We start from the raw sequence: 27,728 nt of genomic DNA, 5'->3' as shown, positions 1-27,728 counted from the left end.
TCATTTGTTAAATATTTATTTTCAATAATTTCAGACAGCAGATTGAGGGGGGAAATGTATCAAGCCTTGGAGAGAGATAAAGGGGAAAAGTTGTGCAAAGCAACCAATAAGCTAATAACGGTAATTTATCTAGCACGTCCTCTGCCGCACGTCCTCTGCCTCTTGTCGCTGTAGATTTTGGGGCCCATTTATCAACGGGTTTTAGCTATTTAAAACTTGTTGTATATGATAAATGCCCAACCAATCAGCTCCCAACTGTCATGTGTTGATTGGCTGGAACATCATTTATTATTCGCAACTAGTTTTAAATAGCTAAAATTGGTTGATGAATGGGCCCATAGTATGAAGATAGCAGTAAAGGTGATAGAGGAACGTAGAAGACATTAGGGGTCACACTGTGCGGGTGATACGGCCTCTGCAATTTCTCCTCTCTGTAGACTTAGTAAGCAGCGATGAGGACCGGTGTTAGAGAAGGTAGAACACAATGGCGGGAACACGGCCTCTGGAATTACTGCATCTTCTCCTCTGCGTATTTGTACAGTAAGTCGCTCACGTCAAACTGTCCGACCTTTACCCAGCCATCCTCCTTCATGTGATACACTGAAACACGACAGGAGAGAGATACTATTGGTGTCACGCACACACTTACATAAACACATACGGCTCCATGTAACAGCTAGAGCGGCGCAATGTGTAATACTTGGTAATCATATACAATGCCTGTCTCAGGTGCGCAGCCAGAACTTTGTGGGACCCATAGCAACATTTTGAAGGGGCGCCCATTACAATGCTTCTAGAGATACAGTTCTCTGTAGCACTTGTTCTTGTTATGCCCTATATTAGTGCCCTAGTTCATTTTCTGAACCATAGTGGAGCCTTATTTAATGTTATGCCCCATAGTAGTTTATTTTATGAATCGCAGTAGTGCTTAAGTTCACCCTATGTCACATTTCAGGGCTGCCAGTACCCATTATGGCATACAGTACCCCCAATTGACATTATGATATATAGTGCTCCCCGTTAATATTGCGCCTCATTACAGTGACTCGGTTCATATTATATAAGATTAAAATGCTCTCCAGTTCATTTTATACCACACTACAGTGAGCAGATCCAGGGGCATACATAGATATATTGCAGGCCCCAAGGAAAAAGTTTGAAAGGACACCTACGTACCACCCAGTGGTGAAAAATACATATAACACATGTAACTTTGACAGGGAAGGTGGGCCCCTCTCAGCTCTGGGCCCTATAGCAGCTGCACTCCCTGCACCTATGGTAGCTACGCCCTGTATATAACACATGTAACTGTGACAGGGAAGGTGGCCCCTCTCAGCTCTGGGCCCTATAGCAGCTGCATTCCCTGCACCTATGGTAGCTACACCCTGTATATAACACATGTAACTGTGACAGGGAAGGTGGCCCCTCTCAGCTCTGGGCCCCATAGCAGCTGCACTGCCTGCACCTATGGTAGCCACACCCTGTATATAGGCCCTCATTCCGAGTTGTTCGCTCGGAGATTTTCATCGCATCGCAGTGAGAATTCTCTTAGTGCGCATGCGCAATGTTCGCTCTGCGACTGCGCCAAGTAACTTTACTATGAAGAAAGTAAGTTTACTCACGGCTTTTTCATCGCTCCGACGTTCGCATTGTGATTGACAGGAAATGGGTGTTACTGGGCGGATGCACGGCGTTTTAGGGGCGTGTGGCTGAAAACGCTACCGTTTCCGGAAAAAACGCAGGAGTGGCCGGGGAAACGGTGGGTGTGCCTGGGCGAACGCTGGGTGTGTTTATGACGTCAGCCAGGAACGAAAAGCACTGAACTGATCGCACAGGCAGAGTAAGTCTGAAGCTACTCAGAAACTGCTAACTCGTTTGTAATCGCAATATTGCGCGTACGTCGGTCGCAATTTTAAGAAGCTAAGATTCACTCCCAGTAGGCGGCGGCTTAGCGTGTGTAACTCTGCTACATTCGCCTTGCGAGCGAACAACTCGGAATGAGGGCCATAATACATGTAACTGTGACAGGGAAGGTGGCCCCTCTCAGCTCTGGGCCCCATAGCAGCTGCACTCCCTGCACCTATGATAGCCACACCCATGTATATAACACATGTAACTGTGACAGGGAAGGTGGCCCCTCTCAGCTCTGGGCCCCATAGCAGCTGCACTCCCTGCATCTATGGTAGCTACGCCCTGTATATAACACATGTAACTGTGACAGGGAAGGTGGCCTCTCTCAGCTCTGGGCCCCATAGCAGCTGCACTCCCTGCATCTATGGTAGGTACGCCCTGTATATAACACATGTAACTGTGAAAGGGAAGGTGGCCCCTCTCAGCTCTGGGCCCCATAGCAGCTGCACTCCCTGCACCTATGGTAGCTACACCCTGTATATAACACATGTAACTGTGACAGGGAAGATGGGCCCCTCTCAGCTCTGGGCACCATAGCAGCTGCACTCCCTGCACCTCTGGTAGCTACACCCTGTATATAACACATGTAACTGTGACAGGGAAGGTGGCCCCTCCCAGCTCTGGCCCCATAGCATCTGCACTCCCTACACCTATGGTAGCTACACCCTGTATATAACACATGTAACTGTGACAGGGAAGGTGGCCCCTCTCAGCTCTGGGCCCCATAGCAGCTGCACTCCCTCCACCTATGGTAACTACACCCTGTATATAACACATGTAACTGTGACAGGGAAGGTGGCCCCTCTCAGCTCTGGGCCCCATAGCAGCTGCACTCCCTCCACCTATGGTAGCTATGCCCTTGGCCTGTCTGCTGAAAAATGGAGGAAGGTTTTGGTGCACAGTGGAGGGGTGCGAGCGGTGACACACTGCCTGGTAAGGCTTATAGATCTATTAATCAAGAGGTGATACTGCAGCAAATAAATTATCGTGTTTCTCCTGCGGTACCTCTATTTGCACTGCTTACCACTGTGCCCGTAGACATCTATGCGAATGGTCACTTAACTCAAGTCTATTCTTAGCCTGGTGGTGTTACCTACACCCAGCAATGAGGAGCTAGCACACCCATAGGGGCATCGGTGGATCCCCTCTGGGCCAAATCCCATTGCGTATTGCAAGAAACCGCTGTGGTTTTCCCCAGGCCCAGATTGATGATATATTGGGGTATGTATCCCTGCAGAATGCACCCACCAATGATAAATAGACCCCTATACTACAAACGTTTTAGAGCACCCTCATTTTCCAGTTTTAATGAAATTGAAGCTGTTCAAGTGCAATGGAATCTCCACACGCAGTCTGATACCCAAACAGTACTTTACCAGTGATTTTCCCTCAGGTCACATATATACGCTCTTGATTTTATGTTCACTGGGGGTCATTCCGAGCTGATCGCTAGCAATGCGCACGTGCGTCGTACGGGTACAAACAGCATTCTTGCTGTGCAATGGTTCTTGTGACGATTCCATTTGCACAGCCGAACGCAAGAAAAGTGACAGGAAGTGGGAGTTTATGGGTGTCAACTGACCGTTTTCTGGGAGTGTTCAGCAAAACGCAGGCATGGCTGGGCGTTTGCAGGGCAGGTATCCGACGTCAATTACGGGACCTTCGTCGCAGCAATCATCGCACAGAATAAGTAACTACAGGGCTGGTCTTGTTCTGCACAAAATGTGTTTGTAACCGCTCGCCGCACAGGTGTTTGCACACTTGCAAAGCAAAAATACACTCCCCCGTGGGCGGCGTCTATGCGTTTGCACGGCTGATAAAAGTAGCTAGCGAGTGATCAACTCGGAATGAGGACCACAAACCGATCTCATTTGTGTTACTTTGTGGCCTTCTCACCATGGTTTGTGCTGCAGATGGGCAAATTCTATTGAATTGAATGAATGGGTTTCTGCAGTTTATCAGTGTGTGACCACACGCTGCGATGCTGCGCCAATTGCCCAATATTACTGCAGACATTGCAGCGCTAGATACAGATATAAGGAACTGATCTTTCACCATCCCACCATAATTAAGATCCTGGACTCATCTTAACAAATGTTTCTATAGATAAGTATCTGGGTTACACTGTGATATCTGTCTGGGGTATCTCTTGTTCTATTTGTAAGAATTACACGCAAACTAAACACGCGACAGTCAGATAAGAAGTAAGAATAGCGTGTGCGAAACACGTGGAACTTACTGTTGACTACTCCTCCCGAATAGCTATCCCGGTGCGTGGCGTAGCTGATTGCCCTACGGCCAAGATCATACGCCTCTTCAGGGGTCAGGTCATAGCGGTATCCGCTGTCCATAACGCCATATGCATAGGTATTTCCTGAGCCCGTGGAGAAAATATTGCCTGGTAACCTTGTCCCATTATCATTCACATAATATAATCCAGGACCCTGTAGGGAACACACAGTGATGATGATACCTGCAGTCAGTGACGGGCAAATATTTTCTGCAACTACATTCCGTGTGGGTGTGGCCACTGTGGTGTGGGTGTGGCCAGTGATGTGTGGTGAGTACATACTTGCAGAGTTTCTGATTGCCCTCTGTTGCATCAACAAATCATGTGACACTGTTAGCTGGTAAGTAAAATAAGGTCTGCTCCATCTGTCGAGATACTCTCCTGTACTGCTCTGGGTTTGTTAATATACACAGCACACATATCCTTTCAGACACAGATATTTACTACAGATCAGCCTTTTATCAATTGGGCCCTGTTGCCATACACAGATCACACGCCACAGTGGTCGGCCGTCACATTCAGAGTTGATCATTTGCTTTACCTTACTGTCCCATCCGCAGATCATACTCCCCACACTTAGCCCTGTTCCCCTGTATTGCAGCATCATGTTACACAGGAGCTTGGAGGCGGCCGAGACGGAGATCCTGGAATTATTCCGCAGCTGGTATAACCTGAAATACAGGAAAATGTGCAGAGTGGATAGCATTGCTGCTTATCACTGGTCTAGGCCATGGAGCTTCTATGTCCTGCTTGTGTGGGACCCATAGTCCAAAAACATATTGTCAGTGTCACTGGATTCCTCTGTATCTGACCCTTTTGTCTGTGTGTTCCTTTTAGGGAAGTTGGATCAATGTGAATGAATAAACTGTCTGCACAATAAGGGGCTGATGCTCAGTCAGATGCAAGTGCACCAATCAGACGTTAGCACACAGACTGAGATCGCTGGTGCGTACAGATGAACCACACTATCCGTAAAATGGGTGTTTCTGGGCAGTAACTGGATGGGTATCATGCGACCAGATGGAACTGATCCATCTCACAGGAGTGTCGAAGGTGTGTCATGGTCGTGCCGTAGGTGTGTCATGGGCGTGCCGTAGGTGTGTCATGGGCATGTTGTAGGTGTGCCATGGGTGTGTCGTAGGTGTGTCATGGGCATGTCGTAGGTGTGTCATTGGGCGTGTCATCGGCGTGTCGTGTGTGTGTGTGTCGTAGGTGTGTCATGTGCGTGTCATATGTGTGTCATGGGCATGTCATAGATTTATCACGGGCGTGTTGTAGGTGTGCCATGGGTGTGTTGTAGGTATGCCATGGGTGTGTCGTAGGTGTGCCATGGGTGTGTTGTAGGTGTGCCATGGGTGTGTTGTAGATGTGTCATGGAAGTGTCGTAGGTGTGTCATGGGCATGTCTTAGGTGTGTCATGGCAGTGTCGTAGGTGTGTCATAGGTGTTTCAAGGGAGTGTCGTAGGTATGTCATGGGCGTGTTTAGGTGTGTCATGGGAATGTCATAGGTGTATTATGGGAGCGTTGTACGTGTGTCATGGGAGTGTCAGTTGTAGGTGTGTCATGGGAGTGTCAGTTGTAGGTGTGTCATGGGAGTGTCAGTTGTAGGTGTGTCATGGGAGTGTCAGTTGTAGGTGTGTCATGGGAGTGTCAGTTGTAGGTGCGTCATGGGAGTGTCAGTTGTAGGTGTGTCATGGGAGTGTCAGTTGTAGGTGTGTCATGGGAGTGTCAGTTGTAGGTGTGTCATGGGAGTGTCAGTTGTAGGTGTGTCATGGGAGTGTCAGTTGTAGGTGTGTCATGGGAGTGTCAGTTGTAGGTGTGTCATGGGAGTGTCAGTTGTAGGTGTGTCATGGGAGTGTCAGTTGTAGGTGTGTCATGGGAGTGTCAGTTGTAGGTACGTCATGGGAGTGTCAGTTGTAGGTGCGTCATGGGAGTGTCAGTTGTAGGTGTGTCATGGGAGTGTCAGTTGTAGGTGTGTCATGGGAGTGTCAGTTGTAGGTACGTCATGGGAGTGTCAGTTGTAGGTACGTCATGGGAGTGTCAGTTGTAGGTACGTCATGGGAGTGTCAGTTGTAGGTGTGTCATGGGAGTGTCAGTTGTAGGTGTGTCATGGGAGTGTCAGTTGTAGGTGTGTCATGGGAGTGTCAGTTGTAGGTACGTCATGGGAGTGTCAGTTGTAGGTGTGTCATGGGAGTGTCAGTTGTAGGTACGTCATGGGAGTGTCAGTTGTAGGTACGTCATGGGAGTGTCAGTTGTAGGTGCGTCATGGGAGTGTCAGTTGTAGGTGTGTCATGGGAGTGTCAGTTGTAGGTGCGTCATGGGAGTGTCAGTTGTAGGTGCGTCATGGGAGTGTCAGTTGTAGGTGTGTCATGGGAGTGTCAGTTGTAGGTGCGTCATGGGAGTGTCAGTTGTAGGTGTGTCATGGGAGTGTCAGTTGTAGGTACGTCATGGGAGTGTCAGTTGTAGGTGCGTCATGGGAGTGTCAGTTGTAGGTGCGTCATGGGAGTGTCAGTTGTAGGTGTGTCATGGGAGTGTCAGTTGTAGGTGTGTCATGGGAGTGTCAGTTGTAGGTGTGTCATGGGAGTGTCAGTTGTAGGTACGTCATGGGAGTGTCAGTTGTAGGTACGTCATGGGAGTGTCAGTTGTAGGTGCGTCATGGGAGTGTCAGTTGTAGGTGTGTCATGGGAGTGTCGGACAACAACAGTGCTCATTCGCAGTGTGCAGAGGGAGAGCTCAGTGGGATGTAATGATGCCGGCTGTGGATGTAAGCGCAGTGGGCGGGACAGGCTGACATATGAGCAGTCACATGGATTAGTATACAGAGCCGGAATCCTGTATTAGCATAATGTAGTCAGCAGGTGTCCATGGCCCGCAAAGGTATCCGACTCATAATCAGCCCCTATTTCTCCATACACATAAAGGATGATAATAATAATAATAATAATAATAATAATAATAATAATAATAATAATAATAATAATAATAATAAATGTGTGGACAGTAAAACACACTGAAAATACATCCAGAAAAGCAATAGGCCAGTTATTACAAGCATTATCTATTGGTTGTACATTAAACAGCCTTCCTCCAAGTGTGCAGCAATAGGCAGCTTACGTCTGAACAAATGAGTTTCCAAGAAAACAAGCTTTCCTATCATTGGCTAATGGGGTCACTTGAGTTTAATATAGAATCTGTCCAGGGGACACTTTCCAGGAGAAAGGTTATAATAATTCATACATTTGAGCCACGCGTTTCACAGTTAAAAAATTTTTTTTTTTTAAATGTGTAATTCTCAAACCATCATTAGGAAATTTTGATAATTCTGCTCAAGTACTTAATAGAGATAAGAAAAAAAATCCCCCAGCACACTGCAATAGGTCAACAAAAGGGGTGTAGTATGGTATGCCGGCGGCCGGGATCCCGGCGCCAGGATACTGACCGCCGGCATACCGACAGCTGGGCGAGCGTAAATGACCCCGTTGCGGGCATGGTGGCGCCGGCTTTTTATTCTCCCTCCAGGGGGGTCGTGGACCCCAAGAGGGAGAATAGTTGGCAGTATTCCGGCTGTCGGGATTCCGGCGCCGGTACACTGAGCGCCGGGATCCCAACAGCTGGCATACTCCAGCAAAAGAGATTAGCATCCTACACAATAATAAAATGCAGAGATCTCAGTTACATACATTTGCAAACATATGGTAAGCCACCAGCCACGGCAAGGTGTCTCTTCTCTGGTGGTCCTGCACTACATGATAACAGCACCACTTTGGGTCATATAGAAACACATAAGTAGATGCAAGTCTTTTTTGCTGACCTATTGCAGTGTGCCTGGGTATTTTTTGTTTGTGTTGTCTTGTCTAGATTAACCCCTCCCTTACATGCACCTGTGATAGACCAATAAATGGATTGTGCAATTTCCACTCTGTGTTTTACTTAACGGAGATACAGGTTGAGTATCCCATATCCAAATATTCCGAAATACGGAATATTCCGAAATACGGACTTTTTTGAGTGAGAGTGAGATAGTGAAACCTTTGTTTTTTAATGGCTCAATGTACACAAACTTTGTTTAATACACAAAGTTATTAAAAATATTGTATTAAATGACCTTCAGGCTGTGTGTATAAGGTGTATATGAAACATAAATGAATTGTGTGAATGTAGACACACTTTGTTTAATGCACAAAGTTATAAAAAATATTGGCTAAAATGACCTTCAGGCTGTGTGTATAAGGTGTATATGAAACATAAATGCATTCTGTGCTTAGACTTAGGTCCCATCACCATGATATCCCATTATGATATGCAATTATTCCAAAATACAGAAAAATCCCATATCCAAAATACCTCTGGTCCCAAGCATTTTGGATAAGGGATACTCAACCTGTACAATATACATGACAAGACTGATATACAGGATGACTTACCTACACTCTTTGGCCAGCAGTCTCTCCCAGTACTGGCAATCGGCTGCACTACCCGACATAGTGCCAAGCAGGTAAGGGTTAATCTCAATCACCTTATTAAACTTGATTGAACCTGTGAGAATACACATTGCATAGAGATCATTACGTTGTAACCAATACGGAGATCCTGAAACAATGTATCAACGAGTAACAGTTTACGGACCTACATCAACAATGTTAGGAAAAGCTGATCAGTGCCCCATTCTATATATTGTGTAGATCAGGGGTGTGTGACAATTGTTTGGTCTGTGGGCTGCACTGGGAAGATGATACTAATAATAAGGACCTGTAATAAAATGGTAATGTAGTTAAAAATTTTAATTCTGATAAAGGAGGTAAAGAAAGGGCCTGAAAATGATCAAGGACCTATTGTGGGAAGTGGAGGAGGTGTGGCCAGTTCTGCATGGGTGTGGCCAGTGCTGTGTGGGTGTGACAAGTGCTATGTTGTCATGCACACCCCCCTACCAATGGTAAATCCCAGGGGAGGATATGGAGGGATCAGGGCAGCTCTATCAGATCAGGTCACCTCTTGCAGCAGAGCGTAGGTGTGCGCCACGTGGCACATCAGGGCAGGGAGCGAGCAGAGACTGCTGCTGCTCAGCCCAGTACATTCCGAGCTGAAGTCTTTGCTCTCTTCCTGCCCTGATTTGCCAGACACCAGGGCCATCTTAAAGTAAAGTATGGGCTCACTGGGCAGGTGCCCAGGTACACACAATTCTAGAGGCCTTAGACTAGGGGTGGACTGGGCCAATCAGAGTGCTGCATTTCTCTACCTGCTTCCCAGCCTGCAGCCAGACAGATGCTTTACCGGCGAACACAGATGTTTTAAAGGGCCAATCATTTCAAAGTTAAAACCATTGGACGGACTTGCTGGGAACTCACTGATTCCTGCATCACACGGGATATTATAATTACACCTAGAAGCTGTTGAGGTTCTTCATGAATGTCTAGAGATAACAGCCCCCTAATGCAAGTCCCGGAACTATGACTTCATAATATGGGGATTATCTCAGCGACATAATACTTGTACAAAAACAATATATACCTGACGGAGCGAATAGATGTATAGATTATTTTTCAAAAACTGTCATTTCATAACCATGAAATTAATAAATGGTTCTATTGCGTCGGAACCTAGAAGCTCATCTGTCTAAGCTTCAGTGATAGAATAGTATATAATTATTTAAAAAGGGTCGTGCTAGAGAACCAGATTAATATAATGAAAAACCAATATAATAAAACAAATTAGTCATTTATTACACATAAACATATACACAGAAAATTAAACTGTAGCTGTAATTTACAGAGGAGATGGAGCAGTATACCCGGCCAGATATTAATGCAAGTGCTCACACAAGTTTCCCATATGCCGCATGGATAATTAAAAGTGCCGTCTACAATTGCTGCTACTCACTCTATCCCACTTGTCACTTGTATCGGGGACATATATGCATATATGAAGAGGTGATTAAGCCCGAGCATCCCCGGGCTCAAGCAGCTTGTTGCCGGCAGCGTTTGGTTTCCTTAATAGTGGCAGCGTCCAATGCGGCTGACGGTGTCCGTTTAGGATGCCAGTGGTGTGAAGCAATAAAGACCAGTGGATGCCAGATGGGAATCCCAAAGCTCGTAGCGTTAAAAGAGGAGTCCTAGACGCGTTTCGTAACTTCCTGTTACTTCTTCCATAGCAATTGTAGACGGCACTTTTAATTATCCATGCGGCATATGGGAAACTTGTGTGAGCACTTGCATTAATATCTGGCCGGGAATACTGCTCCATCTCCTCTGTAAATTACGGAATGCCAGCTCATTATTAAGGAAATACATTTGGATCAATTATTTTTACTGGGACTGAACTTTTTATTTCAGCTCATATTATTGAGGATATTTAGATACTTGAATTACATTTAGTATACAGTATCTTTCATTTAACTATAATAATAATGATTTAACTGCCAGTTACAATTGTATCTATTAGGTGTTGTCGATCTCATATTTAGCTACAGTTTAATTTTCTGTGTATATACAGGTTGAGTATCCCATATCCAAATATTTCAAAATATGGAATATTCCGAAATACAGAATTTTTTTGAGTGAGAGTGAGATAGTGAAACCTTTGTTTTCTGGTGGCTCAATGTACACAAACTTTGTTTAATACACAAAGTTATTCAAAATATTGTATTAAATGATCTTCAGGCTGTGTGTATAAGGGCCCTCATTCCGAGTTGTTCGCTCGGTATTTTTCATCGCATCGCAGTGAAAATCCGCTTAGTACGCATGCGCAATGTTCGCACTGCGACTGCGCCAAGTAACTTTACTATGATGAAAGTATTTTTACTCACGGCTTTTTCTTCGCTCCGGCGATCGTAATGTGATTGACAGGAAATGGGTGTTACTGGGCGGAAACACGGCGTTTCAGGGGCGTGTGGCTGAAAACGCTACCGTTTCCGGAAAAAACGCAGGAGTGGCCGGTGAAACGGTGGGAGTGCCTGGGCGAACGCTGGGTGTGTTTGTGACGTCAACCAGGAACGACAAGCACTGAAATGATCGCACAGGCAGAGTAAGTCTGGAGCTACTCAGAAACTGCTAACTCGTTTGTAATCGCAATATTGCGCGTACGTCGGTCGCAATTTTAAGAAGCTAAGATTCACTCCCAGTAGGCGGCGGCTTAGCGTGTGTAACTCTGCTACATTCGCCTTGCGAGCGATCAACTCGGAATGAGGGCCAAGGTGTATATGAAACATAAATACATTCTGTGCTTAGACTTAGGTCCCATCACCATGATATCTCATTATGGTATGCAATTATTCCTAAATACGGAAAAATCCGATATCCCAAATACTTCTGGTCCCAAGCATTTTGGATAAAGGGATTCTCAACCTGTATTTATGTGTAATAAATTACTAATTTGTTTGATTATTATATTGGTTTTTCATTATATTAATCTGTTTCTCTAGCACGACCCTTTTTAAATAATTATACACATAATATTGGAATTCATACTTACTGACATAACTTCCGGCTGATGCCCGTGAATCTACTGCCACAATCACACCATTCTGGAATTTGAAAGCCAGTGTGGTGGTACCATGCCAGGGCTCAATCTTCACACCGTCCACGCCGTCCTCCATACGCCTGAGGAATCCTGCTGGCTGAATAACAGAGACATGGTATATTGGTGGTTACTCCGAGTTGTTCGCTCGGTAATTTTCTTTGCATCGCAGCGATTTTCCAATGTTCGCACTGTGCCAAGTAAATTTGCTGTGCAGTTAGGAATTTTACTCACGGCATTACAAGGTTTTTCTTCGTTCTGGTGATCGTAATGTGATTGACAGGAAGTGGGTGTTTCTGGCCGGAAACTGGCCGTTTTACGTGTGTGTGTGAAAAAACGCTGCCGTTTCTGGGAAAAACGCGGGAGTGGCTGGAGAAACGGGGGAGTGTCTGGGCGAACGCTGGGAGTGTTTGTGACATCAAACCAGGAACGACAAGCACTGAACTGATCGCAGATGCCGAGTAAGTCTGGAGCTACTCAGAAACTGCAAAGAAATTTCTATTCGCAATTTTGATAATCTTTCGTTCGCAATTTTGCTAAGCTAAGATTCACTCCCAGTAGGTGGCGGCTTAGCGTGTGCAATGCTGCTAAAAGCAGCTTGCGAGCGAACAACTCGGAATGAGGGCCATTGTATTTAGCCATTATGTCTACAGGCTCCCTGTCCAGGGGTTGGGTCTGGAATATCAAGTCAGGATACCTATGGTCAGAATACCGACAGCGGCATTCCGACAGTCATATTTTAGTAAGTAGGCTAACCCTACCCCTTACTCTTCCCCTAACCTTCCTCTCACGCAGCCCAACCCTAACCCTCCCCTTACGTATCCTAACCCTCCTCCTCCCACAGTCTAACCCTCTCCCTAGTGCCTAAACCTAACCTCCCCTCCCGCAGCCCAACCCTAACCCTCCTCTTACGTACCCTAACCCTCCCCCTCCTGCAGTCTAACCCTCTCCCTAGTGCCTAAACCTAACCACCCCTCCCGCAGCCCAACCCTAACCCTCCTCTTACGTACCCTAACCCTCCACCTGATAATTATGTTCGGGTTTTTTGACCGCCATGATCCGGTCTTCTGACATCCAGCATCCTGATTGTCGGGATGGCAACTACACGGCCGTAACTAGGTGTGTGCCAGCGGTGCCTGGCACACAGCGCATGTGCACTGTGGGCGCAGAACCGTCGGTAACATCGTAGTTCCATGCCGCAATGCATATCTGTCTGCCAGGTACAGCCGGGTAGCGCTGTCTGTGCACCTCTTCCCAGTTCCCAAACTTCCCTCTGGCCCCTACCGCCTGATCAGTGGAGGTTACAGTGAGCTGAGGGGAGCAATGCCCGATCCCACCCCAGCAGCCAGCGCTTAGAGTGTATCCTGGCCCCAGAGGCGTAACTAGGGTAGGGCGAGTGGGGCACGTGCCCTGGGCGCCCTGGCAGGCCCAGGAGAGGGGGGCGCCGCCGGCGTCCAGGGCATCATACCCCACTCGCCCCGTTACACCTAAATGTGAGGGGAGAAGAGAGCGCCGCGTCTCTCCCTCCCCTCACCGCCGCTGGAGCACGAGCAGCGCTGCCAGCAGCGCTGCCGTGTCCGGTCTCCGGCGCTAGCCAATCAGGGCTTGCGGACCGGCTCCTGATTGGCTGCCGGTCCGCGAGCTCTGATTGGCTAGCGAACCGGCGCCAGACGGCCGCCGGCGTCCGGAGACCTGGAGCAGCGCCAGCGAGGGAAAGGAGAAGCGCTGCGCTGCGCTCTCCTCCCCTCACAGGTGAGTGACGGGGCGGGGGGGGTCCGGCGGCAGAACTGGGGGGGGGACGGACGGACGGACCTGGCACTGTGGGGCACATTAACTGGCACTGTGGGGCACATTAACTGGCACTGTGGGGCACATTAACTGGCACTGTGGGGCACATTAACTGGCACTGTGGGGCATAGTAACTGGCACTGTGGGGCACAGTAACTGCACTGTGGGGCATTGTAACTGGCACTGTGGGGCATAGTAACTGCACTGTGGGGCATAGTAACTGGCACTGTGGGGCACAGTAACTGCACTGTGGGGCACAGTAACTGGCACTGTGGGGCACAGTAACTGGCACTGTGGGGCACAGTAACTGCACTGTGGGGCACAGTAACTGGCACTGTGGGGCACAGTAACTGGCACTGTGGGGCACAGTAACTGGCACTGTGGGGCATGTATCTGGCACTGTGGGGCATGTAACTGGCACTGTGGGGCACTGTATCTGGCACTGTGGGGCATGTATCAAGCACTGTGGGGCACTGTAACTGGCGCTGTGGGGCACTGTAACTGGCACTGTGGGGCACTGTAACTGGCACTGTGGGGCATGTAACTGGCACTGTGGGGCACTGTATCTGGCACTGTGGGGCACTGTATCTGGCACTGTGGGGCATGTATCCGGCACTGTGGGGCACTGTAACTGGCGCTGTGGGGCACTGTATCCAGCACTGTGGGGCATGTATCCAGCACTGTGGGGCACTGTAACTGGCGCTGTGGGGCACTGTATCTGGCACTGTGGGGCATGTATCCAGCACTGTGGGGCACTGTAACTGGCGCTGTGGGGCACTGTAACTGGCGCTGTGGGGCACTGTAACTGGCGCTGTGGGGCACTGTATCTGGCACTGTGGGGCACTGTAACTGGCGCTGTGGGGCACTGTAACTGGCGCTGTGGGGCACTGTAACTGGCGCTGTGGGGCACTGTAACTGGCGCTGTGGGGCACTGTATCTGGCACTGTCGGGCATTGTATCCAGCACTGTGGGGCATGTAACTGGCACTGTGGGGCATGTAACTGGCACTGTGGGGCACTGTAACTGGCACTATGGGGCATGTATCCGGCACTGTAACTGGCACTGTGGGGCATGTAACTGGCACTGTGGGGCACTGTATCCGGCACTGTGGGGCACTGTATCCGGCACTGTGGGGCACTGTAACTGGCACAGTGGGGCACTGTAACTGGCACTGTAACTGGCACTGAGTGGGGCATTGTATCCGGCACTGAGTGGGGCATTGTATCCGGCACTGAGTGGGGCATTGTATCCGGCACTGAGTGGGGCATTGTATCCGGCACTGAGTGGGGCATTGTATCTGGCACTGAGTGGGGCATGTATCTGGCACCGTGGGGCAATGTAACTGGCACTGTGGGCCATTTTCAGTGGCCACACCCCTTCTGGAGCGTAGCCACACCCCTTCTTGAGTGTGACCACGCCCATTTTTTGGCGCGCGCGCCTTCGGCGCGCGCACATGCTTCTTTTGGTGTTTTTTTTTTTTTTTTTTAACAGGGGGGGGGGGGGGCGCCATTTTCCATCTTGCCCTGGGCTCCAGAAACCCTAGTTACGCCTCTGCCTGGCCCTGACTCCCCCCTCCAAATAGAGGGACAGTGAGCTGCCCCAGGCAGCAATGCCCGATCCCACCACCTGCCCTTACCATGCAGCCTGAGCGTCCCCCTGGAGTTTACAGTTCAGCCTGACAGGGGATGCGGCTTCTATGGGGCCTGGGTAGGGATGGCCATCGACCATCGATAAACCTAATCATCGATGGTTTATGACAGATGTTGAATACTTTTGCCATCGATAGGAGATAACCAGATGGTTTCCCTCCATCGATGGCACAGCTTAAACAAATATTTTTTTTTTGCAAGGTACCAGGACACAGAGCATAGCTCCTCCCTCAACACCCGCTAAGCCCCGTCCCGTCCCCGTTTTTGGATTGGCCCGTGGCCCAGGGAGCATCTTTCAGTGGTGGCCATCGAGTGGTGCAAACCATCGATGGTTTAAGTACCAACCATGGTTATAACTGATGGTGCCATCAATGGCAACCATCGATGGACAGTGCTCGATGGCCATCCCTAGGCCTGGGCTGTTTCTAGTTCCCACTGATCCCCTGCACCCAAACACCTGTAGTCTAGTGTCTTCTAGCACTGGACTCTAAGCCACCACTTCTCCCCAGACCTCACTGCTTCGTGCTGCAGAGAGCACGCTGCCTGAACCCGGAATCCCGGATCTCCACCCCAGGAGATGACTTGTGACTGCCCTGTTGCCTGCTCAGGACCGAGGTGAGGGGGACTCTGCCTGCCTTAATGTGTAAAAGGGGATGCTACCTACTGTACTGTGTAAAAAGGGGGACTCTACCTGCCGTAATGTGTAAAAGGGGACTTTACTTGCCATACTGTGTAAAAGGGGACTCTACCTGCCGTACTGTGTAAAAGGGGACTCTACCTGCCGTACTGTGTAAAAGGGGACTTTACTTGCCGTACTGTGTAAAAGGGGACTCTACCTGCCGTAATGTGTAAAAGGGGACTTTACTTGCCGTACTGTGTAAAAGGGGACTCTACCTGCCGTACTGTGTAAAAGGGGACTCTACTTGCCGTACTGTGTAAAAGGGGACTCTACCTGCCGTAATGTGTAAAAGGGGACTTTACTTGCCGTACTGTGTAAAAGGGGACTTTACTTGCCGTACTGTGTAAAAGGGGACTTTACTTGCCGTACTGTGTAAAAGGGGACTCTACTTGCGGTACTGTGTAAAAGGGGACTCTACCTGCCGTAATGTGTAAAAGGGGACTTTACTTGCCGTACTGTGTAAAAGGGGACTTTACTTGCCGTACTGTGTAAAAGGGGACTTTACTTGCCGTACTGTGTAAAAGGGGACTTTACTTGCCGTACTGTGTAAAAGGGGACTTTACTTGCCGTACTGTGTAAAAGGGGACTTTACTTGCCGTACTGTGTAAAAGGGGACTTTACTTGCCGTACTGTGTAAAAGGGGACTCTACCTGTCGTACTGTGTAAAAGGGGAATATACCTGCCGTAATATGTAAAAGGGAGATCTACCTGCCGTAATGTGTAAAAGGGGACTCTACCTGGTGTAATGTGTAAAAGTGGCTCTACCTGGTGCAATGTGTGTAAGTGGTGCTACCGTGCAGCGTGATTTGAATAATGGAGACTACTGTCAGCGTAATATGAATTGCTATTCTTTTGTGGCCACACCCCTTCCTCATAAAGCCATACTCCTATATTTTTGTTGCACGCCGTAGGCATGCACTGACCCTATTTTAAATATGGGAAGGGGGGAGGGGGGGTGGCGATGCTGTTTCTTGCACACAGCGCTAAAATGTCTAATTACGGCACTGGCCAACTACATTCCATGTCCAGGGTTCAGTGGGAATCAGAGCCCACGGCAGGAACTTTAAGTTGATATGAAAGTTTTTCTAAATGTTTTGGAAGTAGCCTCCTATGCCGATCGCTCACAAGGTTCCACATTGCTGGTGGCTGATGCTGGACTGATTGTTAGTAATTTACAGGATTTTTCAGATTTTGATAAATAATTAGCATGATCTCGCTGTAAATGACGCAACAGGGATGAGGAATGATGCAACAGGGGGGCGTGGCCTGGAGGCTGAATGAGCAAGCTGCTTTTCCAGTGAGCTCCCAGGGATCTGGGAGTTTCATTAATATAAACCACCATCAGCACTAATTTTATCACCCCTAAGAGCTTTGTTTGACAACCCAAGGCAGCAGAGCAGGCAGTGAGTGGGAGCTGCGGAATCGGGGAGCCGGTCTCCTGGCTCCCGCGGATTGCGGCCTACTCGCTGCACGGAAGCCGGGGCCTAAATTTTTAAACTTCCCCCCGGCCGGGTGGACGGACGGCCCGGGACGTCGGAGGAGTTTATCTGAATCTTGTCCCTTGCTGGGACTTCACTGCAGCTTACCGGGTGGTCCTCGCTGGCTGGCGGGGAGGATCCAGGACGAGATAGGAGCTGAGACGCAGGCTCCGGAGTAAGAGCGGCGGCCATCTTGGGAGATGGGAGGAGAGGCGGCGGTGACCCGGAGGAGACGTCCGGAGGCCCGCGGAAGTGAGCGACCTGCAGCCTAGATCCCATAGAGGTGGCTGTACCTCTCCCTCCTTGTGTACCTTAGCCGTTGCTGCGGAGGACCGCCAGCCCGGCCGGGGCCTCCTCTCTCCTGCCAGTCAGAAATTACACAGCTCTGCGGGAGCCCCCACATATATCTAGGGTCCGGGGTCAGCTGAGCCGCATCCAGGGGTGCAGCCCCCCAGCGGAGAGCAGAGCAGAAAGAAAAGACCCCCCTCTCTATACCGGCTCCAGTGCGGCGGCCATCTTAGGTCTCGGGACCCACGGAGCAGCGTGCGGGACAGGAGGCCCGTAGACGCCGGATTAGGTGAGCTGCCTCACTGGCCTGATCCTTTTCACCGCAGCCCGCACTCACCATCGGCGGACGGCCGCAATAGGTGGCCCTAAGTGGGAAGTCGGGGGGGCCACAATACAGCCATAGTAGCAGCATCACCTCGGGGCCTGTGTCTGGAGCCGCATTATAAACACCGACCCAGAGTACTTGCCTAAATGGTCCATTGATGTGCATCTGCTGACTGGGCCGCTGGTAGCCGTGCTCCTGGGGTTAGCTCCGTAGTACATTACATATCTGCACACCTGAAAAGGAGCTGATCTATACGACTGATATCTCCCGGACGGGGGCGTAAATCGCTACTCGATCTAGTGCAATCACCCTGCCCGTGCGGCACTGAGATGTGATTTTCTCGCTACAATGTCCTCCTAATGCCTCCCCGCAACCATTTTAGCTAATACATACCTACACTGGGTCGCTATACTGCTGGATTGAAGACACCTGTGCCACCCTAATACCGCACCCGTCAAATCTCCGTGAAAACAGAAGCCATGGCTCCGAAGAAGAATAAAGCCTCCAAAACGGTCAATCAAGTCGCCTTTTTCAAACCCTCTCCTTTCCGTAACAAACCCCCAGAAGCTGAAACCCCTGGGGTGGGCCCCTCTCCTCAGCCCAAGCGGTCCTCTCTTTTGCCCTCTGAGCCCCCTTCCAGTGACGCATCCTCTTCAATGCGCCTCGAAGACGGTGAAGCCTTAACAATCGGCAGCATGAAGCTTTTGCTACATCAATTTAAGGACGACGTGACATCTGAGTTCAGAGCCATGCTGAAATCCTGCCAGAGCTCCATCGATGACCTGGGTGAGAGAACAAACCAATTGGAAACTAAGATGGGCGAGGTAGTCGGTTCACACAATTCGTTGATAGACTCCCATGATACCCTGGAGGGTGAAGTGAATTTCTTGCGCGATAAAGTAGCGGATTTGGAAGATCGCTCGCGCAGGAACAATCTGAAACTCAGAGGGGTCCCAGACTCGATCTCTAACAGTAGTCTCCACGATTATACTATGGAGATCTTCAAAAAACTGTTGCCTACTGCCAGCTCCTCAGATCTTTTGTTGGATCGAATTCATCGAATCCCTAAGGCCCGAGGTGCCCCAGAGGGATCGTCTAAAGATGTTCTGATGAGGGTTCACTTCTATCATATTAAAGAATCTTTGCTTAAGGCGGCTAGACCATCCTCTGATACGGCAGAAGCCTTGGGAAAACTTCAACTATATGGGGACTTGTCGCAGTACACTCTCAATAAAAGACGCTCCTTCCATCCGGTTACTACTGTTCTTCGGAAGGCTGGTATCCTTTATAGATGGGGCTTCCCCACTCGCCTGTTGATCTCCAGAGACGGTTCTACCATAGCCATCTCGTTGGCTGACGAGGGCCTGAAGCTCCTTCGTAAATGGAACCTGGGGGGAGACCCCGGGTCCAGTTCTCCTGACCATCGACTCCAGCAGGACTGGTCGACGGTTGAGAAGTAATGGTACACTGATCACACTCACTTGCCATAGGTGCCTTTACCTGGATTGACGTCCCGGGCCATGGCAGTTAACTGCAGAGACGGTTACGTGAGAGATTTAAGTCGGCTAATGCCACAGAAATGGTTATACTCTGCTTGTCAACCATTGCATTATAGTAGGCATTAATGTATGAGAAGAACAGAGTTAATTTGTTGTATTTTTCCTACTAATTCTCAGCTTGATAATCTAATTGTAATAGTTCTTATATAATTGACCAGTGTTGTATGTCTCTGCGGCACTAAACCCTAAGGCTATGGGAATGATAGGCCGTGTGGGTGTACATACACCGAGATATACAATCCTCGTCTGTTAGGTTGCGGGGAGGTTGGCCACCAACCTCTCTATTTCATTGGGTGAGGCGCTGGATGTTTTGGCGCCTTACTACGGCCCCATATCTTTATGGGGTCTGTTTCCTTTCTTTTTTTCATAATTCTCTTTTATCTACCCCTGTCTGTTTCCCCTATGTGTCTTGTCTTCCTCAGGGTTGTGTTCCTAGACGTTGGATTCAGCGGTTGATGGTTCCTGTACTACTCTGTCATGGTCAGGTTAGTCTCACTTAATGTTAAGGGATTAAATTCCCCACAGAAACGTAAACTAGCGCTATCCTCCTTCTATAAAATGAAGGCGAATGTTGTTGCGGTTCAAGAAACCCACTTCAAAAAATTAGATCCCCCTAAATTTCATGATAACCGTTTTCCTACTTGCTATATGGCCAATGGCCCTACAAAAAAGGCTGGAGTGGCGATACTTTTTTCTTCGAACTGCACTTTCACCTTAGAGTCCCAAATAGCAGATCCTGAGGGTCGATATCTCATTTTAATAGGGTTATTAGAGAATGTTATGGTCACTCTAGTCTCATGCTATGCCCCTAATACTGGTCAGCTCACTTTCTGTAGGAAACTTTGTGCTCTGATACAGAAACATACTAAGGGGGCGGTTTTGATCTTGGGGGATTTTAATCTAGTGGTCGACCCCCTACTAGACAGATCTAGTACTACTAGAGGTATTCGGTTGGGAGGTCGGAATGCTCGGGACGGGAGGCCTAGCCTCCGCCAGTTACTGGGGGAATTCGACCTATATGATGCATGGAGAACTAAACACCCCACAGAGAGGGATTATTCTTTCTACTCGCATGTACACTGCACATACTCTAGGATAGACCTTGCCCTGACAAACAAAGAGACCCTGACGGCTATCAGGGAAATCAAAATATTGCCAATGACCTGGTCTGACCATTCCCCGGTAATAGTAGTATGGGAGTTGGAGACAGGTGGGATCCCCCCAGGGCCTTGGAGACTGGGGAGGTTCCTGCTCAATAATCCTGATGCCCTTAGCACTATTCGACAATCTATACAAATTTATCTTGACACAAACAAATCAGAAGATACTTCGACCTTTAACAACTGGTGCTCTTTTAAAGCGGTGATTCGAGGCATAGCCATCCAGACTGCTGCCAGACTTAAACGCACTCAACAGGCAGAACGCCTGTCTGCTGATAAGGAGGCTGCCAGACTGGAATCATTGCATAAAGCGAACCCGCTCAATAAGACTACCCATAAGCTTTTATTTGCCGCCCGGGAAAGAGTGAACATTTTTTCACTTAGGTATGTGCAGCGCAATATTACTAGATTAAATCAGAGGTTCTATGTACTAGGTAATAAAGCGGCACGTCTTTTGGCTCGGAAGCTACAGTCTAAACGAGTCAGAGCCAGGATACACTATGTCTGTTCTGCATCGGGATCTAGGGTATCTGACCCCTATGATATAGCAAACACCTTTGCAGAGTATTACTCCCATTTATATGACTTAAGGTCTGACCCGTCCACCGCCCAACCCAGAGAGGTTGATATTCAGTCGTTCTTGAAAGAAATTTCCCTCCCGACGTTAGATTCCGCGACTGGCCTGTCCCTTAGACATTAGAAGAACTAGACACAGCTGTTTCTGGTCTCCCGAAGGACAAGGCCCCTGGCCCTGATGGCTTCCCCTACAATTTCTATAAAGCATATAAGAATGAATTGGCTCCCTTACTGTTGTCTGTTTTCAACGAGGCATCGGACGTGGGAAAGTTTCCCAAAGAAATGCTGGAGGCGCAGATAGTTGCTATTCCAAAACCTGGCAAACCCCCCCACAGCAGTACAAAATTACCGACCTATAGCCTTGTTGAACACAGACGTTAAGCTCTTTGCAAAATTAATTGCCAATCGTCTTTCCCCTCTGCTCCCTTCCCTCATAGCGGCTGACCAGGTGGGCTTTGTCCCGGGCAGGCAGGCTCCGGACAACACCCGGAGGGTGTTTAACATTCTCGAACACTGTGATGCGCATAAAACACCCCTCCTTATACTCTCTTTAGATGCCGAAAAGGCGTTTGATAGACTCCATTGGGGATATCTGAGAGCTGTTTTAGATAAATATCGGTTCGTTGGGAGGTTCTTGGATTCTGTTTTTGCTCTGTACTCTGCCCCCTCTGCAAGGGTGTTTGTTAACGGTTGTCTGTCAGGGGCTTTTAATATCACCAATGGAACCAGACAGGGCTGTCCCCTGTCACCCCTTATATTCGCTTTAGCTATTGAGCCACTAGCTGAGACAATTAGGACTGAACCAACGTTTACAGGCCCAGAAATTGGGGGTTTAACTCACAAGATCAGTTTATTTGCTGACGACATCTTGCTCTGCTTAACCCGCCCTGATGCCTCATTAGCTGCGCTCCATACCGTTCTGAACCGATATTCTAGAATCTCATATTACAAGTTGAACACAACCAAGACTGAAGCCCTACCGCTTCACATACCACCACGTACGGTGACCCGACTTAAAGATCTATACCGTTATGCCTGGCAGGTCAGATCCATTAAGTACTTAGGAATTCACCTCTCCCTAGACAGAGACCTGTATGATTGTAATTATGTACCCCTTCTTAGCGCCTTTGGAAAATTAATAAAAGAATGGTCCCTTCATGAAATATCTTGGCTAGGAAGAATTTCCGCGACCAAGATGATACTACTCCCTAAACTTCTATATCTGTTCCGGGCTATACCTCGTAACTTCCCCAAACCTCTCCTGGTGAAAGCTAACATGATTATTTCTCAGTATATATGGAAGGGGGCGAGGCCCCGCATAGCTAGACAGGTCCTGATGTTGCCTAAATCGGTCGGGGGGGTGGCATACCCTAATTTGGAAGCGTACCACTCCGCGTGCCTTCTCAGCCAGGCTCGAGATTGGTTCGACTTGCACAGCCCCAAACCATGGGTCCTTATAGAAAGGTCCTTCATGGGTTCGATCGACTTGAGAGATATGTTTCTGCTGCCTGCTCAAAGTGTCCCTAAGCGGCTAGGCCCGGGGGAATCGGTTAGATGTACTCTGAAGCTCTGGCATACTGTCGCTGCGTCTGATCCGAAAATCGTGTTGCCCCCGGCTGACTTAGAAATTAAGACTATTGCTAATCTCATACCCAACCTAGGATTGGACAATTGGATCTGTGCTGGGGTTGTGCATTTAGGAGACCTATACTCAGAGGGAGGGTTGGTGCCCTTTTCTAAGTTATTAAGTAATGTGGGTATCCCGAGGCACAACTTCTTCAAATACTTGCAGATTCGACATTGGCTGCAGTCTTGTGGGAGGGAGGGGGTGGCACCCGTCCCCCTTCCGGCCTCCCTCCGTCTCAGGCTGTCTTCCCCGGACCATGGGGGTGGGATATCAAAATGGTACCAGTATATAACTCTCCTCACTAAAAGGGGTAAGTTTCCTTCGCAGCTGAAGTGGGAGAGGGATCTCTCCATTGATCTGCGGGAGGAGGAGTGGGACTCCATCTCCTCGAGGTGCTTTGGGATCTCGAGATGCCTTCAGCATTCTGAGATGTACTTCAAACTGTGCCAAAGGGCGTACTTTACTCCACAGCGACTCCATATCATTTGGCCTTCGATTTCCCGGTTATGCTGGAGGAATTGCGGCCACGTGGGTAACATCCTACACGTTTTCTGGGAATGCCCTGTTCTGAGGTTGTTGTGGACTGAAGTGTTCTCTCTTCTCTGGGAGGTGTTGGGGGTTGAGGTCCCTATGACTCCTATGTTCGCCCTATTCCATTATACCTCACCTGAACTTTTGCGCTGTGATAGATATATTGCTGGCCATATTCTCATATCTACTAAAGCTGCAATTGGACAGCTTTGGAAAACACCAAATGTACCCACGCTCCACGCCATTGTTAACAGCACACATAAACATTTTCTATTTGAAACGTCTGGAGGTGACGATACTACCTCACCATCCTCAGTACTGAATTCTTGGCTGAAGTGGAAAATATTTCGGGAACGGACAGGGGTTCCTATGGTTGTTGCCAACCCTATAGAATTGTCGCAGTTACACTCTCCACAATCTGAGGCTGCCTGAGTATTACTGCTATATTTAGTATACATCACTCTTAATTAAGATCGATAATCGATCAGATGTGTTGGGAACGTTCTCATCAGTGGAACTTAACCCGTGTCTTTGTTATCCCCTATGTGTCTCAATGTGTTGTCTCTCTTCTTGTTCTACTCTACCTTTTTTCTCTATCTGTTAGATGTTAGTTCTATATTTGCTTTCGGTCGGATTCGGCAGTACATGATTAGGACATTGTAAACACTGCTGCATTGTTAATGCATCGTAATATTTCTGCTTGATATCTTGTTCAGTCAACTCATACTTATATTGGATTGTACATGTGCTGTCATATCCGGCTGTGTATGTTACTGTTTAAAAAATAAATAAAAACCATTGATTAAAGGAATGACGCAACAGGGATGAGCTGCCTACATGGTTGTTGTCCATACCTCTACTTAATTTGGCCTCACAAATGGTACACATGTCACGATTAGGGTAAAAATCATCATTATTTTTTAGTACATACAGATAGGCCGTATGTATCAGGCAAGCACCCAGTATGTAACACAACCCAGCTAATATAATATAACTAGTTACGTCAAAATGATGGAACAACATAACAGTAATGTCAGCGCCGGTGGCTGGCCATGCCCGAACGGAGCACCACTTTAATTGCTCCATCAGGCACCATCTAGTGGCTGCCAGCGCACAAAACACTTGAATTCCCCGCCTAGAGGTGAGGAGCAGCGTTAGCTTTTTATTATATAGGCTATACGCTGCATCACTTGTTTTAATTTTTAACAGCAGCAGGATCAATTGGTCAACTTCAATAATAATAATAATAATAATAATATTCATCATCATCATCATCATCATCATCATCATCATATTCTAGTAGCCATATATAGGCGGTACGTATCAGGCAGGCACCAGGCAGTAACACAACCCAGCTAATAATATAATATATCTATATGCTGTGTCACTCTTAAAAATAATACTTCTTTTAGACCAAAATCGCGGGTCGCAGATGGGAGCCTGACATGGGCGCTACCTGGCTGCGACTCACATCTGCCCGCTTACCCACCACAGTCACCAGCCCGGCATATTGCCGGGTTGGTGACGTTGACATGGCGGGGGCGGCGCTTGGAGATCACATGATCTCCAAGCACCGCCTGTCCCGTTCACTGTGAACGGGAAGCCGGGTGGATGCGACGCGGCTCCCGTTTACACTGCACGTGTTCAACCTTGCAAACTACCCGAGTTGGATTATCAGGTTACTTGATCCGGATTATTCCATCTCTGCCCTTTTACGCCGAGCAGCAACACGGGTTATGCACGTTCATGTGCAATAACCCGTTTTATATGTTGGCGGTGTAACAGGGGTATAAGTGTTTTTTTTTGTTTTGTTATAACAGCCAGGAAAACACTCAAAAGGTGGCTCGCCACAGGTTCTATTCCCACTCTATGGGTGTCGTGGACACCCACGAGTGGGAAAAGTCCTTGTTTATTGGCATGCCGACTGTTGGGATTGAGAGCCGGCGGGATGTTGGGATCGGTATTGTGACCAGCGGTCAGTTAACGTACATCCTGGACATACAAGAGCAGCAAATGGCAGGAGCTTCCAAACTGCCCCCACCGCGGGTGGGGCAGCAGGACAGTGCCTACAAAACGAGACTGTCCCACGAATATCGGGACAGTTGGGAGGTATGGAATCCAAAACATGCACTTAGGTCGACAGTGTCCAGGTCGACAGTAACTAAGTCGACATCTAAAATAGGGCAACACAAGCATTAGGTCGACATGACAAAAGGTCGACATGAATTTTTAGACATTTTGGGTGTCGTTTTCTTCATAGAGTAACCAGGAACCCCAATTACACCGTGTCCCCAATTGCACCGTGTCCCCTCGCATGCGGGCAAGGTACCTCGCTCTACTACCACTGCACTCAGCACAGGTTACCATTTCCAATTGTAGTCCACGTGGATCTAAAGTATGAAAAATGAAAAAAAAATTGGAAAAAAAAATTGTGAAAAACTCATGTTGACCTTTTGTCATGTCGACCTAGAACACGTCGACCTAAAAACCATGTTGACCTAGAAACCATGCCGACCTAATGCATGTCAACCAATAGTGGTCGACCTAAGTATGGTCGACCTAGAGACTGGATACCATCAGGGCCGGTTCAAGGGCGCAGAGCGCCCCGGGCAGGAAATGGGCGTGGCCTAATACAGGGGGCGTGGTCAATTACGCCCCCTGTACATTAAAAGCGCCGCTTGAATGCTGAGCGGTGCGCGATGACGTCATCGCGCACCGCACAGCAAAAGGTCCTCTCCACGAAGGGAAACTAGACGCTATGAGTCTAGTTCCCTTCGTAGAGAGGACCTTTGCTGTGAGGTGCGCGGTGACGTCATCGCGCACCGCTCAGCAAAGTTACTCTCCAGGAAGGGAAACTAGACGCATAGCGTCTAGTTCCCTTCAGGAGGCGGACGGGGACGGGGATCGGGACGGGGACGGCAGCGGAGGCGGACAGGGACACAGCGGGCAGCAGTGGCGGATCTTGCCACGGTGCGGCGCCCTCCGGATGGCGCCAGCGCCCTCCGGAAGGCGGCGCCCCGGGCAAAAGTCCTGCTTGCCCGTGGCAAGATCCGCCACTGGATACCATCCAACGCTGGGAACATGAAATTTTTCCTCGTTCTGGGTTCTGAGTGTGGTGGGAAACACTCAAATCCCCTAACTTTGAGGGTGTTCAGATTTAGAAAAATCCGAACCGTACATCTCCAGTATTTAGCCTGGGAGAGAGATAAAGTGGCCGGAGATAAAGAACCAGCCAATCAGCTACTAACTGTCATGTTACAGACTGTGGCCCAAATATATTACGCTTTAAAAAGTGATAAAGTGGAGACGGATCAAGAGTGATAAATGACCAGCCAATCAGCTCCTAGCTGCCATGTAACAGGCTGTGTTTGAAAAATGACAGTTAAAAGCTGATTGGCTGGTCCTTTATTACTCTTTATCCATCTCTACTTTATCACTTTGTAAGGTTTAGTACATTTGGGCCTGTGTTTGAAAAATGACGGTTATTAACTGATTGCTTGGTACTTTATCTCTCTCCAAGGTGTGATACATCACCACCTATGCTAGGTAAATAGGCTAGATGCGTCATCGCTTGGTGATAAAATGGAAAGAGATAAAGTACCAGACAGTCAAGCTCCTGTCATCTTTCAAACACAGCCTGTAACATGGCAGCTAGGAGCTGATTGGTTGGTACTTTATCTCTCTCCACTTTCTCTCTCTCCAATCAATGTTGCATCTAGCCCAGAATCTGATTGGTTGATCTGGGTAACTTCTCCTCATTGTCTCTCTCCAAAGCTTGATACATCTTCCCCAATGTGTTGAACGGTATCTACAAATACATATATATGTATAATACTGTAGTGCACATTAGTATTCTGCTATATATCAAATAAGTGCGGTTATGTACCTGACATCCAGGGGGCACTGCCAGCTCGGTGTTGTGGGGGTTGAAAGAGATCGTTGGGGAGATTTTGCCCCCATAGAGGGGTAACTGCCAGTCCCGACTATGAGGAGGTCCACACATGGTCAGAAGAGCCATATCTGAGAAGAGAAATGTCCAACACCTCTGGTATCTTCTATTACTGTAGCTTATTTCTCTTCCTCCAGACCTCACGTCTACTGCTGAGTGTCTCTTATTAATTCTTGCAGTACCCGTCTCCGTCAGTCTCTCTCTTTTCTGAGGTCTTTGTCTGTCTCGTTAATTCACTTCATTCTTCTTTTTTCTCTGTATATTTTCTTTTTCTCTCGTTCTTTCCTTTGTAAGCTCCTGCCTGTCTCAGCAGCCACTTATACAGAAAGTGAAAGCAATAATGTTCTTGTTAAATAACCCCCCACCCCCCAGTCTTTCCTGCCAACTCTTTGCAGTAAGTGAGACA

The 27,728-nt window shown here is 48.4% G+C and overlaps 1 protein-coding gene across 1 annotated transcript; it reads right to left on the bottom strand.

Annotated features, from left to right (window-relative positions):
- PSMB8 (proteasome 20S subunit beta 8) lies at window positions 1-27,679 on the bottom strand. Its single transcript, XM_063938186.1, has 6 exons — window positions 27,260-27,679; window positions 11,669-11,813; window positions 8,626-8,737; window positions 4,743-4,872; window positions 4,151-4,355; window positions 1-600 (listed from the first exon to the last, which is right to left on the bottom strand). The coding sequence occupies exons 1-6, from the start codon at window positions 27,389-27,391 to the stop codon at window positions 509-511; spliced, it is 816 nt and encodes a 271-aa protein (XP_063794256.1). The 5' UTR covers window positions 27,392-27,679; the 3' UTR covers window positions 1-508.
- Between the last annotated feature and the right edge of the window lie 49 nt (window positions 27,680-27,728).

Source organism: Pseudophryne corroboree, chromosome 8 (genome assembly GCF_028390025.1).
Source record: "Pseudophryne corroboree isolate aPseCor3 chromosome 8, aPseCor3.hap2, whole genome shotgun sequence".
NCBI lineage: Eukaryota > Metazoa > Chordata > Amphibia > Anura > Myobatrachidae > Pseudophryne > Pseudophryne corroboree.
This window is presented reverse-complemented; position numbering and strand designations above follow the sequence as displayed.

Bases quoted from the DNA above. Each gene is read 5' to 3' on its own strand.
- PSMB8 (XM_063938186.1), bottom strand. From the start codon at position 27,391: ATGGCTCTTCTGACCATGTGTGGACCTCCTCATAGTCGGGACTGGCAG. The intron at 11,814-27,259 runs GTACATAACCGC...TCTGTTATTCAG, and splicing joins CAGTGCCCCCTGGATGTCAG to CCAGCAGGATTCCTCAGGCG. The intron at 4,356-4,742 runs GTAAAGCAAATG...TGTTCCCTACAG, and splicing joins TCTGCGGATGGGACAGTAAG to GGTCCTGGATTATATTATGT.